At 35.9% G+C, this 12,365-nt stretch overlaps 2 protein-coding genes across 7 annotated transcripts; both read left to right on the top strand.

The window, feature by feature from the left end:
• Positions 1-1,137: 1,137 nt before the first annotated feature.
• LOC120636473 (zinc metalloproteinase nas-36-like) lies at positions 1,138-3,645 on the top strand. The gene is made up of 2 exons (XM_039907971.1): positions 1,138-1,459; positions 1,845-3,645. Exons 1-2 carry the CDS (start codon positions 1,222-1,224, stop codon positions 2,066-2,068), a joined length of 462 nt encoding a protein of 153 aa, XP_039763905.1. The 5' UTR covers positions 1,138-1,221; the 3' UTR covers positions 2,069-3,645.
• Positions 3,646-4,444: 799 nt separating this feature from the next.
• Positions 4,445-10,256, top strand: LOC120636472. Of its 6 annotated transcripts, XR_005659378.1 has the most exons (6): positions 4,445-5,558; positions 6,799-6,920; positions 8,846-8,962; positions 9,357-9,440; positions 9,507-9,618; positions 10,143-10,217. XR_005659378.1 is itself a non-coding variant. In XM_039907966.1 (5 exons), exons 1-5 carry the CDS (start codon positions 5,492-5,494, stop codon positions 10,239-10,241), a joined length of 489 nt encoding a protein of 162 aa, XP_039763900.1. In that variant the 5' UTR covers positions 4,445-5,491; the 3' UTR covers positions 10,242-10,256. The 6 variants fall into 6 exon arrangements, 4 of the variants coding, with proteins under 4 accessions (XP_039763900.1, XP_039763903.1, XP_039763902.1 ...); XM_039907966.1 differs by lacking the exon at positions 9,507-9,618 and having other exon boundaries at positions 10,143-10,256; XM_039907969.1 differs by lacking the exon at positions 10,143-10,217 and having other exon boundaries at positions 8,846-8,940; positions 9,524-9,766.
• Positions 10,257-12,365: the final 2,109 nt, after the last annotated feature.

Below are 12,365 nucleotides of genomic sequence, written 5' to 3'. Positions count from 1 at the left end.
GGTATGAATGTAGCAATCGTAGATGAATTGAAGTATGCCGAGTTAAAAAAAATTATGTCATTATCGACTAAAGTAGTTAATTGTTGAGAATTTCAACAACTTACGTTGTACAAAATATTGTGGTAAATATAACCTTACTTCCTTGTTTATTTTTTAAGCCTACTCTAACAATATTTATATTTGGCGCTTCTTTTAAGAGTTACCTTGATGCAAATGTGGCGCCATCCTAATTTAATACATTTTGACTATGGAGGGTAGAGGTAAGGAGGATCATCTGTGTATATGAAAAAGTGTCGTCACAAATTAGGATGGCGCCACATTTGCATCAAGGTAACTCTTAAAAGAAGCGCCAAACCAAATATTGTTAGAGTAGGCTTGAAAAATAAACAAGGAAGTAAGGTTATATTTACCACAATATTTTGTACAACGTAAGTTGTTGAAACTCTCAATAATTAACTACTTTAGTCGATAATGACATTAAATTTTTTAACTCGGCATTCTTCAATTCATCTACGATTGCTACATTCATACCATACCCTGTGCATCCACCAGCGCCATTGTGGAGGATTTTTGAACTGTTATTTAGCGCATACAACTGGACACTTTTTCAACTTTTCTCCCATATAAGATGACTCTCCTTACCTCTACCCTCCATAATTTTGACGACACTTTTTCATATACACAGATGATCCTCCTTACCTCTACCCTCCATAGTTTACCTTTAATGCATTGGCTTATGGTATGGACTTTAGATATAAAATAAAAATATGATGGCTGTATTTTGATTACTTTACCTTACCTTATCATCGCTTAATGATTATAAATAAAATAAAACTTATAAGAGAAAACAAAACTGAATAGGCTTTGCCTTAATATGAACAATATTCTTCTTTTTTTTTTTTTTGCTTTTTTTGCTTTTAGGATTAACAATTATACTCAAGCATAACTTATACGATGAATAGGCTGTATAGTCAATGATCTTTGGCAGTCCTGAAGAGGACACATTAATTAAAAGCAACAAAAAGAATGGTTTGACGTCTGTCTTATTTTGACGTTTTCATTAATACTGTTTATTTACTATCTTGGAAGAACTATTTTTTTACTTTTCATTTTGCTTTGCACCTAGGTACTGATTTCTTATTTCCTTGTACCCTTTTTGTCTTGTTTAAAAACATTTTTTATTATTACAAAAGTTTGATAAACCAATCACAGAATCTTAAGATGTACTCTTGTAAATTTATTTGCCTTCTCATAGCTGTTGCTAGTAGATTATTTACTGTCATCTTCTGTTATCACTATGAAGAAAACGATGCTATACCTATTATGGATCCCCAAGAACTGATAAATTATACACGTCAAGAAAACATGGGAAGGCGTTTACTACTGCGAAGTCGTAATAAAAACGTTCATATAACTCTGACAACTATGGAATGTTCTACAGAAGAAACTGTAAAGACTGGTGAGTGGTGAATATCATCATTATTATTTCATACAATGGACATCTACAACCTCTACAATCTTTTGAAAAATTCACGACAACATAGTATTCTGCCATCTTCAACCATTTGTATGTTGATAATCTAAATATTTATTTATTCACTCGATCAAACAACTTTTAGGGTCAGATTTTGATTTTGATTTAGTTTATGTTTAATCTTATGGAAATTGCAATGGGATTAAAAAGAATTTGTTAAATCGAGGAAGTCAATAGATTGAGGTACATTATATGAAGGTTTCACTGTATAAGTAAAGATTAATGGTAGGTACCAATAAATATATAAAATAGAGGAAAACTCTTACAGCAGTAAAGTATTTATCTGACTTAAGGTGTGGTTTAATTTCAGATGTAGAGGATAAAGAGATCCTAAATTTGCGCAAAATTTGGAGTCGATGGGGAAAATGGAGTCGCTGTTCTGTTACTTGTGGTGACGGTGTGATTACTCGACGAAGGCTGTGTGTGACCGGAAGGTGTGCTCCTGGGGAGTTTGAAGAGCAAAGGCGTCCATGCAGCCGCGCATCCTGTTTTGTATCACCAGAACCCGGGGATGATCTACGGGATCCAGACTGATAAGAATTTTGATTGAAGCTAGAGCTATAGCTTTCGCTTACCAACTGAGGTCTATAGAGAGTACTTTGACTTCATCAGCCAGAGTTAGTGTCAAATGAAAAAGATTTGTCGGACATGTTTCTCTTGTTTTACTTCTGTCTTGAGTTTGAGGTAAGACTATAACAAAACTGTTTTGCTGTACACATATATCAATTTTTTATAATGTGTGTTCGAGTGTGCAGTAAGGCTAAGCACCCTATATAGATCTCAGGCTCAGTTTACCATCAATTCCATGAACACATGACAACTGATGATAGTGTGAGCCTTCTGGTGTTAAAGGTAATATATACTTATACTGCCAGTCCAAACAATCTCTCGATCAATCCATAAAATGGAACAATATCTCTGGAAAAAGAGTTGTTATAATTAATGATTTCCAGTGTGATTAAAAAATGTTTTTTCACAATTATGCACAGGCAAATAATTTCCGCAAGATTCGTAGAACGGTTGATAGGTTGTAATAGTGCTTTATGAAACAAGTGTGGTAAATTTTATTTTATTATTGAGAAGGAAGCCGTAAATGATCAATGCACACGCGTTTCTTACGACGTTTTTCATCACACTTGCTAGGAAAAAAAGAATTATATTGATGTAATAATTTATTGGGTGTAATAAGTAGAATGTCGAGGCTCAGGCCAAAACTTCTTCGTCTGTGACTCCAAATTAATGGATTTTGTTATCTTTAGACTTGTTTATTTACACTGATCTTTGCTTTGTTATGAATAGAGTCTGCGTGAGTGACTGCGTCAGATTGCCAGCTGCTATGACGCTTGACGCTTTAAGTTTAATATATCGGCCGTGAATCAGCCAGCAATAAAGCCGAAGTTTTTCAAACACTGGGGACGGTGTAAGAATCAGCCTCGGGCAAATCGAAAAAGTTAGTTGCCAAATTTCTTTTGGCATGGCCCCAAAATTCGGCGATGCAAATGGGTTGAGCTGTGTCTTTTCCGAGTGAGAGGAATTGATAACGCAGCAGTTTTTATCCTTGTTGACAGAAGAGCTTAATGTTTTTATGCTATTTCATAAAACTTACCGTGGATTGTAAAATATTGTTGAATCTCACTTTTGTTGTGATACACTTAATCTCACACGTTAGTGCAACCTGCAAAGAGATCAAATAATTACTTTCTTATTTTCATGAACTAATGCTAGTGAAAATTAATTAAGAAATGATATTTTCGTGTTCAATATCTTGGATTATGATTATTATGAAGATGTGATAATGTCCACGTTACGAGCAAGTGTGATGAAAAATATAATTTTGGACCCTTATTATGTATTTGCTAAAAACTCAAAGTTAAATTACCTCTAACATTTGTCAGAACTCAGTAAAATGGTAAATTGGTAAATTAGAGATAAAGTAACTAAATGCAGTAGGTAGGTACGCTATTAGATAGTTGTTTCTACTAACTAAGAAAATGAAATATTGCTGCTCTTTAGGTATTATCTGTATAACTTCTAATATAAACTGATCTTTAGAACAGTGTTAGTTATTCGACAATATGATGTTGTCATTAAGTGATTTACTTACCTTTCAAAATAAATCAACTACGTATTTTTTTTGTTTAATTGACCATTAGTATTGTAGTACTTTAGAATGGAACGTCCAAACATACCAAAAATTAGATTTATTTAGTTTGTATGTATGTATATAGGTTTGATTTAATTGTTAATTCTATCAACCCGCATTGGACCAGCATTGTAGTTCTATGCTCTAAAACCCTCTCTCCTATGAGAGAGGAGCCTACCCTCAGCATAGTGAGTTACTGGTTGATAATATATGGGCCTGATAGGTCGACATGCTCTCGAAGGTTAAATAGTGCTAATTTTGTTATTCTGGCTTGGTACTTGTAGATTTATACTAAAATTAACTTATTTTTTAGTCTCGTGTCTTTTAATACATCTTCTCATTCCTACTAGATCGGAAAGTAAGTGATCTACTAAACAAATAAAGGATGTCGAGCCTTAGTTTTAGGCTTACTCATAGCAATTTGCCACTGCTACAACTGTTGTATTTTTCGATAAACAGCCGTGATAGGCTTCGGCTTCGCTTTCGCAGTTACTTAGTTCGATCCCAGCACGAACCTTTTAACTTTTCTGAGTTACGCCCGTTTTTAATTTAAGCAATTAAAAAAGCACTTTAACATTGAAGGAACTAATCGTGAGGAGACCTGCATGTTAGAGAGTTCTGCATAAGGCTGTTTATGAAGTGTCAAGACTATCAATCCGCTCTCTGCCAGCGTGGTGGACTACAGCTTAACACTTATTCTGCGAGGAGACCCGTGGCCTATATCAGACTGGTAATGGTTTGATGATGATAATAAAGTAAGTATAATGTGCTAATAAAAATCTACTCATAATAAAGCTGACAAATTTGTTTTTGTTCGTTTGTTATAACGCGTAATCTGTGGAATTTAAAATCGCATTTGATAAATATTTCTCGCATGTAACAGCTAGTTCTTGAGGAGGTTTAATAAAGGCTATATTACTTAACTTGACAACCCCGACCGGAGTTAAAGTTGGAATGAAAATCCGCTAGTATTAAGGTTAACACATAAACGTTTAACTTTAACTGGTAAAATATATATTGGATCAGTATTTACAAAATTCAAGTTACCGAGAGAGAAAGTTTCGGGTGAAATTTATATGCAATAAACTTAGGAAATATCTTCCACTACGTTTTATTATTTTTGTATATGATAGGCCAAATTAGGTGCCGAATAAACAGAGTTGGTAATAGCGCAGACGGGCGACGCGTCGGGGTTATTCGTGGTGTATTAGAAGAAGAGGAAACACTATATTGTACGCAAAATATAAAATAATAGAAGCAGTTCGCAGATTAACAGACACATATTATGTAGTATAGAATACTACTATTATAAATCCTGAGCTGTGGACAAATCTTTACGAATATTATAAATGCGAAAATGTGTATGTTTGTCTGTCCTTCGTTAACGCCCTAAATAAGCAACCAATCGACTTCAGATTTAGGCTTTTTATTCCCGGAAAACAAACGGTTCCACGGCGTTTGTAAGCAACCGTAGTAAACGCGATAGGAGAACGCGGGCAGCTTCAGTCCACTATATTTATAAAACATACTTTGAACCAAAAGTAAACAAAAGATTGCTCAATAATTTCAAAAGACAAGTAAAAGTGTATAGATGGATGCATGGATCTATATCATTGATCGAAGTTTTTCTTCGAATTTCTTTGAATGAAGTATAACATCAACTTTCCGCAGAATAATTATCGAGTACTTAATAAGAAGGTAAATATTTATTTTCGAGGAAACAGTTACTGGCAGTATAAAGTCGAACAATCCCTTTGTTTTCCACTCATTTTCTTTTCGATCATTCATAAGTTAAGGTACTTACTCGATTTATAATGAACGTATATTTTATAGCGTTTGCATTTTTGTATGTAATATCTGAGTTTGTTGCTTTATTACAACGTAAGTGTTTCCTATATTTATTAGCTAGCTGTTGCCCGCGACTTCGTCTGCGTTTGATTTTGTTTGTTGATGTGGCATTCGATTTAATTGTAGTTCTTAAAAAATTTAAAGTAGTCAGTATCGCTAAGCCTTAAATGAGAGGTTTGCTGCTGTCCTGAGGAGTTCTTTCCTCTATCTCCTAACACATTCAACAGATCTACACAAAGTTTGGGCAAAATTAAATACATATTATAACCTCTATTAATAAAAATAATTATTTTAATCGGTTATAATTTGTTGGAGTTATGGTGTAAAATCGTTAAAAACGTTCATCCCCTCTCCCAAAGGAACCGAGCCTAATGTAGGTATAAAAAATATCCTATATTACTTCTAACACTTCCAAGAATATATGTACAAAGTTTCATGAGGATCGGTTAAGTAGTTTTTGCGTGAACGCGTAACAAACTTACATTGACATTTATAATATTAGTAGGGATAAGTGTGTATGTAGTGGGGATAAGAAAGTAGGTAACGTAGTTAAGTATGGACGTTACATTACCTAAATATTTGGATACTTTTTATTGTTATAAAAACATGGATGGCTCTGATTGGGCTCTAAAAAGAAAGATCACACACTTGATTGTACGTCCTACATACCTAATAAAATGTTTACATTTTATATAAGTAGTACCTACCTACTTTTCATCAGATTAGACATTTTTATTTATTCTTCATTATAAATTTTTATTAATTATGAAATACTTAAGTAGTAATGTAGTAGTAGATATTTGTTTTTTACCAAGTCTACAGCTCCTTTGTCTGTCGATCTTCCGGGCGCAGTGGTAAGCGCTTATAAGTGGGGTCTCGGGATCGATACCCGGCCGGACCAATTTGGGAATATATTCTTAATTTCTGTATTTTCCTCTGGTTCGGTCTAATAGGAGGTTTCTGTCGTGGTTAAGTTGCTATCCTACCGACAGAGACGTACCGCCAATTGATTTATCGTTTCGGTACGATGTTACGTATGGGATTAACATAATTTCTATAAATCTTAAACTGCATCATTGCTTACCACCTAACTTGAAGAGGAATAATATAAAAAGAAAATATCTCATTACGATTCTTAGGAGCCGAACAGAAATAAAAACGATGTAGGTGCCTAATAACACGTGCGGGCAATGCAACGTGTTGGGTCAGGGTTGATTTTTGGCTATTAGCCTCGGTGAGCGGCGTGATTTTATAAATTATGTTATAATTCTAGCACCCAGAGAAGATCTTCCGAAACCTTCGGCCACAACGGCGTTTGACTACGCACCCACATTGGACAATTCCGAGACAAATCCTGATTTAAAGTCACTATGGCTCAATCGGCCGCCGTCTATAGTAAGAATTTTTAATGATTATTTTGTACCAAAGGGTTCTTCAGCGATTGTTTCATTCCGTTATTGAACAAGGCACAACACCAGAGGGATTGCACAAGAAAAAGAATTATAGACCCATCACGCTGCTCGAGCCATGTTGGCGCAGTGGGCAGGGACCCTGCTTTCTGAGGCTGTGGGTTCAATACCTACAACTGGAAAATGTTTGTGTGATGAGCATGGATGTTTTTCTGTGCCTGGGTGCTTATCTGTATATTAAAAGTAGTTATGTAAGTATATTATTCATAAAAATATTCATCAGTAATATTAGTACCCACAGCACGAACTACGGTTACTTTCGAGCTAAATGGCGATGTGTGTATTGTCGTAGTATATTTATTTATCATTTTATTTTGTCTATATCTGTTATCCTAGCTGAATGAAGAGTTTTGGACATGTTTCTAAGTACCCCTGACCAATGAACTCAAAGGGGTTCAACTAAAATCGTAAAAAAATTTGCACTGTAAGTTTGCTTATCAGTATCGTCTGCCGCCTAAACATCGCATTACGAAAACGCCTTCTTCATTGTTACGTATGGCCAATACTTCTTTACGGATGCGAATCCTGGACCATCAAATAGGATCTCAGGAAACGTCTAGAAGCATTCGAGATGTGAGCCTATCGATGCATGCTGAAAATTAGTTGGACTCAAAAGGTTACCAATGAGGAAGTCTTGCGACGAGTTGTTTGTCAGCGCGAACTTTGGAAGACCGTCAAAAAGAAAAAAGTTGCTTATCTAGGGCATGTGCTTCGGCATGATAGATACAGGCTACTGCAACTGATAATGATGGGCAAAGTTGCTGGAAAGAGACGCATCGGTCGCAAGAGGAAGTCTTGGTTGCGCAATATAAGGGAGTGGACTGGGATCGCGAGTTCCGCCCAGCTGTTTAGCCTCGCGAGAGAAAAGGAAAATTATCAAAAACTGACGGCCAACCTTCACTTGGAGAGGCACCTAAAGAAGAAGAATCGTCTGCCTAATTGCCATCAGTATTACTGCTGGAAATAGGCCGTATACTGCTTCACAATGAGACCCGGTAGGTAGCACTGCGATAACATGTCGGTTTATATAATCTACTAGCTGTTGTCCGCGACTTAGTCTGCGTTTGATTTTGTTTTTAAAGTATTCAGTATCGCTAAGCCTTAAATGAGTATAGTAGTATATATATATATATATATACTACTATACTCATTTAAGGCTTAGCGATACTGAATACTATATATATATATATATATATAACATTTGACTGTCAATTAATTATAGACAAATAATTTGCAATAAAATAAAATTGCGACTATAATTAAAGATCTAAGCTATCCTATCTCTTAAGTTGGACCAGACTGCTCGCGGTGTGCCAATTTAATTTAAAATCGGTTATGTAGTTTAGGAGTCCATCGCGGACAAACATCGTGACAGGAGATTTATATATATAATCTATTTTACCGGATACCGGTTCTCTTCATAATCTTTCGATGTGTCACATAATAAATTATTTTTTGTCTGGTGAGAGGCTTTAGCCGTGGCTAGTTACCACCTTATCGACAAAGACGTGCCACTAGAAACCTATTAGAGGTATATCTACCACACTCCCTAGCAGTTAGCCGGCTTGGACTGCATCTTAACTTACCACAAGGTAAGACACTTAATAACGTGTCGCGTAGCGTAGAAGCAACTGGTCTTTTATCTTCAATAGAGTTGTCAAAAGTAAACACTTGAATGTGTTGAATAAGTTTGTATGGAAAAATTAATATGATTCTTTTGATTTAATATTTTTATAGGGTGATTGCTTATACAATATATTTATGCACCCTTCAACAGTATTTCCTAATTCGGTTACACGTTTTATAGCATATCCATTAATTTTACTTAAGTATATAAACATTTTCTTTTAGCGGCAATCTCAAAACGATGACGAGCATCCGACCCATCGCGTCGTGTCTGACTCACCGTATTCACTCACAAGGCTAGCAAAGCCGCTCTCATATGGGTACGACCCTTTCTTTCGAAAGGTGCTTACTTACACATATATTTCTTTAACCTACTCATCCCGTCAAATAGACATCCATGATTCACCCATGCATAAATTCCAAAGAAGCTGGAAATTTGCGTGAGTGAAACGACAAACGAAAAATAATACGTTGATCTTTTAATAGATAATCCGTGCGATCGCTCGCACGCTCTATCTGTGCACCACCACAAAATGGTGTTTTTTTTCAAAACCCCCTTAATATGGGTATCAAATGAAAGGGCTTAACTAGTAGAATAATATACACTACATTGAAAGTCGGGAGTTTTAAATTTTCAATTCAAATTTTTTCATAGGTACTTAATATTGAGTGCAATTGAGTAATTATTAGCTATATATTACAACCATTTTTATTTATATTGAAATGTGGTTTTCAGCAATATTTCGAACCGTTTGAAAGGCGCCAGAAGCCTGTTACACTTGTTGCCTTTCGCAAACATGGAATTATTCCTCGGAAGTCGGTAAGATATCACATTAATGTAAGTAAATCTGCATACAAATACCTCAGTGCCTGAAGACCAAAGTAGAACGTGTGTGTTGCCAGGGATGACTAATGGCTCCAAGACGTGGTCGCTGACTATGGGCCTTAAAAGAGGGCTCTGAGTCACAAAGCGAGCGATGGAGACAGCTATGTTCGGGGTATGTCTACGTGATAGAATGAGGATAAATGAGGAGCTCCATAGAAGAACCAGAGTTACGGACATAGCTGAACGCTGGGGTCCCAAGGTCCTGGAATGGTGACGTCGCACTGGTAAACGCAGCGTTGGTAAACCCTCGACGAGGTGGACGGATGACATCAAATAAGTCGCAGGGAGCCGCTGGACCCAAGTGGTACAAGACCTCGGTATTTGGAACTCCTTAAAAAAAGACCTATGTCCAGCGGTGGACGTAAATCGGTTGGTATGATGATGAATCCTTACCTAGGAGTCTAAGTTCGATACTTATCCAACGTGTTAATTGCACTATTTACCTACAAATATATCTTATTTAAAGATTGTTGCACTGTGAACATTAAACTGATGATGATAAAACTAGATGGGCAGTGGACGGACCTGTGTCCGGCAGTGGACGTTCTCAAATTTATAAGATTATGATGAAGTTTTTTACTGACTTTGTCACGGCTTAGCGTATTATCTACTATAAGCATCGTGTTTCTGTTACAGGCGGTTCCCAGCAATTCTATGTCTTCGGAGGTCGCCGAATTGCAGTCTCCATTTAATGCCATAAGCAGTTTTTGGCAAGATGAAACCTTTAAGAAGTAAAATATTATATTTGAATTAAAAATACAGATGTATACATTTTTTGATTTCCTATCGAGCCTTATAAAATACGTGTTTCAACAAGTTCATTTATAAATAGAGTACCACCGATGACGTCTAGTTTTTAATATTAGTAGATTTTTCAACAATAGTGTAATGCAAAGCTGCGCTGCTATGTTACTTGCGCTGAGATGAACCCCAAGCGTCATGGGGGTTATTAGATTAACCTCCAATCATAGAGTGTTGCAACGAAAATACTGAGTGTAGCGAGGGGGTTTAAGGGCGCCCAAAACGTTTAGGTTTAGGGACACTGGGGCTGGTTCTGAGTAGTGACAGATGTAGATCGTTTCAGCGGCTTCTGTGGATAAAACAAAGAATGCTATGATCCGGGCGTCATTGCCTAGCACACCGTGCTAGCGTTTCTGTGAAAGAAACAAACGTACATGCTGCCGCAGAAACAACACGTTAGTCAAATATTTGTATGGAACCTAGCTTGCCTATTGTCCACCATTTTTTTTTGCATGGCGCATGAAACCTGTATTAATTTGCATTATGCAGTAGCACCAATACAAACAAGAAAGTAATATATGAGATAAAATCTACTGAAAAGGTACCGCAAGACACTGATATGTTTTGCTTGTTGTGTTGAACAAACACAAAACTAAAATCGTATGAATGGGGACTAAAATATGGTTTTATGGTCGTACTATTAGTCTGCATCAACGACAGACAAACAATATATATGGAATTTTTAGGAAAGGTATGTTAGTTTTTTATTAAATACGTTTATTTAGTTTTAAAATTATTCACTGATGGCGCCACTAGTACTTACAATTATGGTGGCTTCTGTCTCGGAAACTTTACACTGATGTTTTATCTAAAAGAACTTGAGCCTTTAAATTTAGTGTGTTTTCCCGAATATATTTATTTATACACGTAAAAGTAAAGTTAGTGTTAAACCAATAGTACTCGTAATTGTGAAATAAGCTGTTTCCACAGATTATTTCACAGTTTTTGGCACAGCAGATAAGTTTTCCTTTAATTGATTGACAGTTGGACCATAGTCAGTTGCTTTTTTTATAATATTGACTCCTATAACTATACAATTTCAACGTTTGATCGAATATAGCGCCACTAGAGTGCAGAGGGCGCGCGCGTCAGCGTGAGGATGGTCAAATTGTAGGTATAGGTTGATTTAGCGTCATTCTATTTCGGTAAAGTGAACATAGATGGCGACTGGCGTACCTATCCATAATACGTTGCGTTACAATCTTTTTGGTTTGAAAATACCAATTAGTTGATAGATATTATAATGAGTTTACAAAAGCAACATATTAAATCAATGAATTAGGTGACGTATGGTAAAAGCAAATGTTGGTAGGTAGGACATACAGCTGGCATACCAGCCCTTTCGACTAATAGTTAAACTACTTGCAGTCATTTGTTATTATATACCTATTTCCCATTTGCAAAGTTTACATGATCGATGATTTAAAATAGAGGGTGATTAAAGCTCCAAGAGCATAAACAGATATATATTATTCGTCCACACCTCAGTCGTTTGTTTAAATATGTTTAAAGAAGTTGTATCGCTATCTTTTATATACAACTATGTCAATGGCCTGCATAGAGGGTATGCATAGGGTATGCAGAAGATATAAAATGAAGAAAACCTCCACTACGAATTATAAAAAAATATGAATAGGCATTGTAAGAGTTATAAAAAGCCTACCCTTAAGTATTTATAACTTGTACTGGTTCAGTGGCGTGCATACCCTCTATGCACGCCACTGAACTATGTATGTAATAACTTAATACAATAAGTTTGATAGAAAAATATTTACGTTAGATATATGGTTTATTGAGGTAGGTTGTAGACTATGTAGAAGATTTAATTCTAGTTTAAAAAAAACCACATGAGCCTTTTTGGTGGAACAACCATTATCCCGTTTCTGACATGCACCTTGAAGATCTGGACTAAAGTTTTGAACCCCAGATCCAGATCTGCTATTCTCTCGCCAGGTTGGTGGTTGTTGTACACTAGCGCTAGTCTATTTAATTAAATATAATATATATATCCTACCCTCATCCTACCTTTTAGTAGTATGATAAAGCTCGTTCCGGGAA

Source organism: Pararge aegeria, chromosome Z, assembly GCF_905163445.1.
Source record: "Pararge aegeria chromosome Z, ilParAegt1.1, whole genome shotgun sequence".
In the NCBI taxonomy this organism is placed as follows: domain Eukaryota; kingdom Metazoa; phylum Arthropoda; class Insecta; order Lepidoptera; family Nymphalidae; genus Pararge; species Pararge aegeria.
The sequence above is the reverse complement of the archived record's forward strand: the minus strand, read 5'-3'. Positions and strand labels throughout refer to the sequence as shown.

Bases quoted from the DNA above. Each gene is read 5' to 3' on its own strand.
- LOC120636473 (XM_039907971.1), top strand. From the start codon at position 1,222: ATGTACTCTTGTAAATTTATTTGCCTTCTCATAGCTGTTGCTAGTAGA. The intron at 1,460-1,844 runs GTGAGTGGTGAA...GTTTAATTTCAG, and splicing joins AGAAGAAACTGTAAAGACTG to ATGTAGAGGATAAAGAGATC.
- LOC120636472 (XM_039907966.1), top strand. From the start codon at position 5,492: ATGAACGTATATTTTATAGCGTTTGCATTTTTGTATGTAATATCTGAG. The intron at 8,963-9,356 runs GTGCTTACTTAC...TGTGGTTTTCAG, and splicing joins ACGACCCTTTCTTTCGAAAG to CAATATTTCGAACCGTTTGA. The intron at 9,441-10,142 runs GTAAGATATCAC...TTTCTGTTACAG, and splicing joins GAATTATTCCTCGGAAGTCG to GCGGTTCCCAGCAATTCTAT.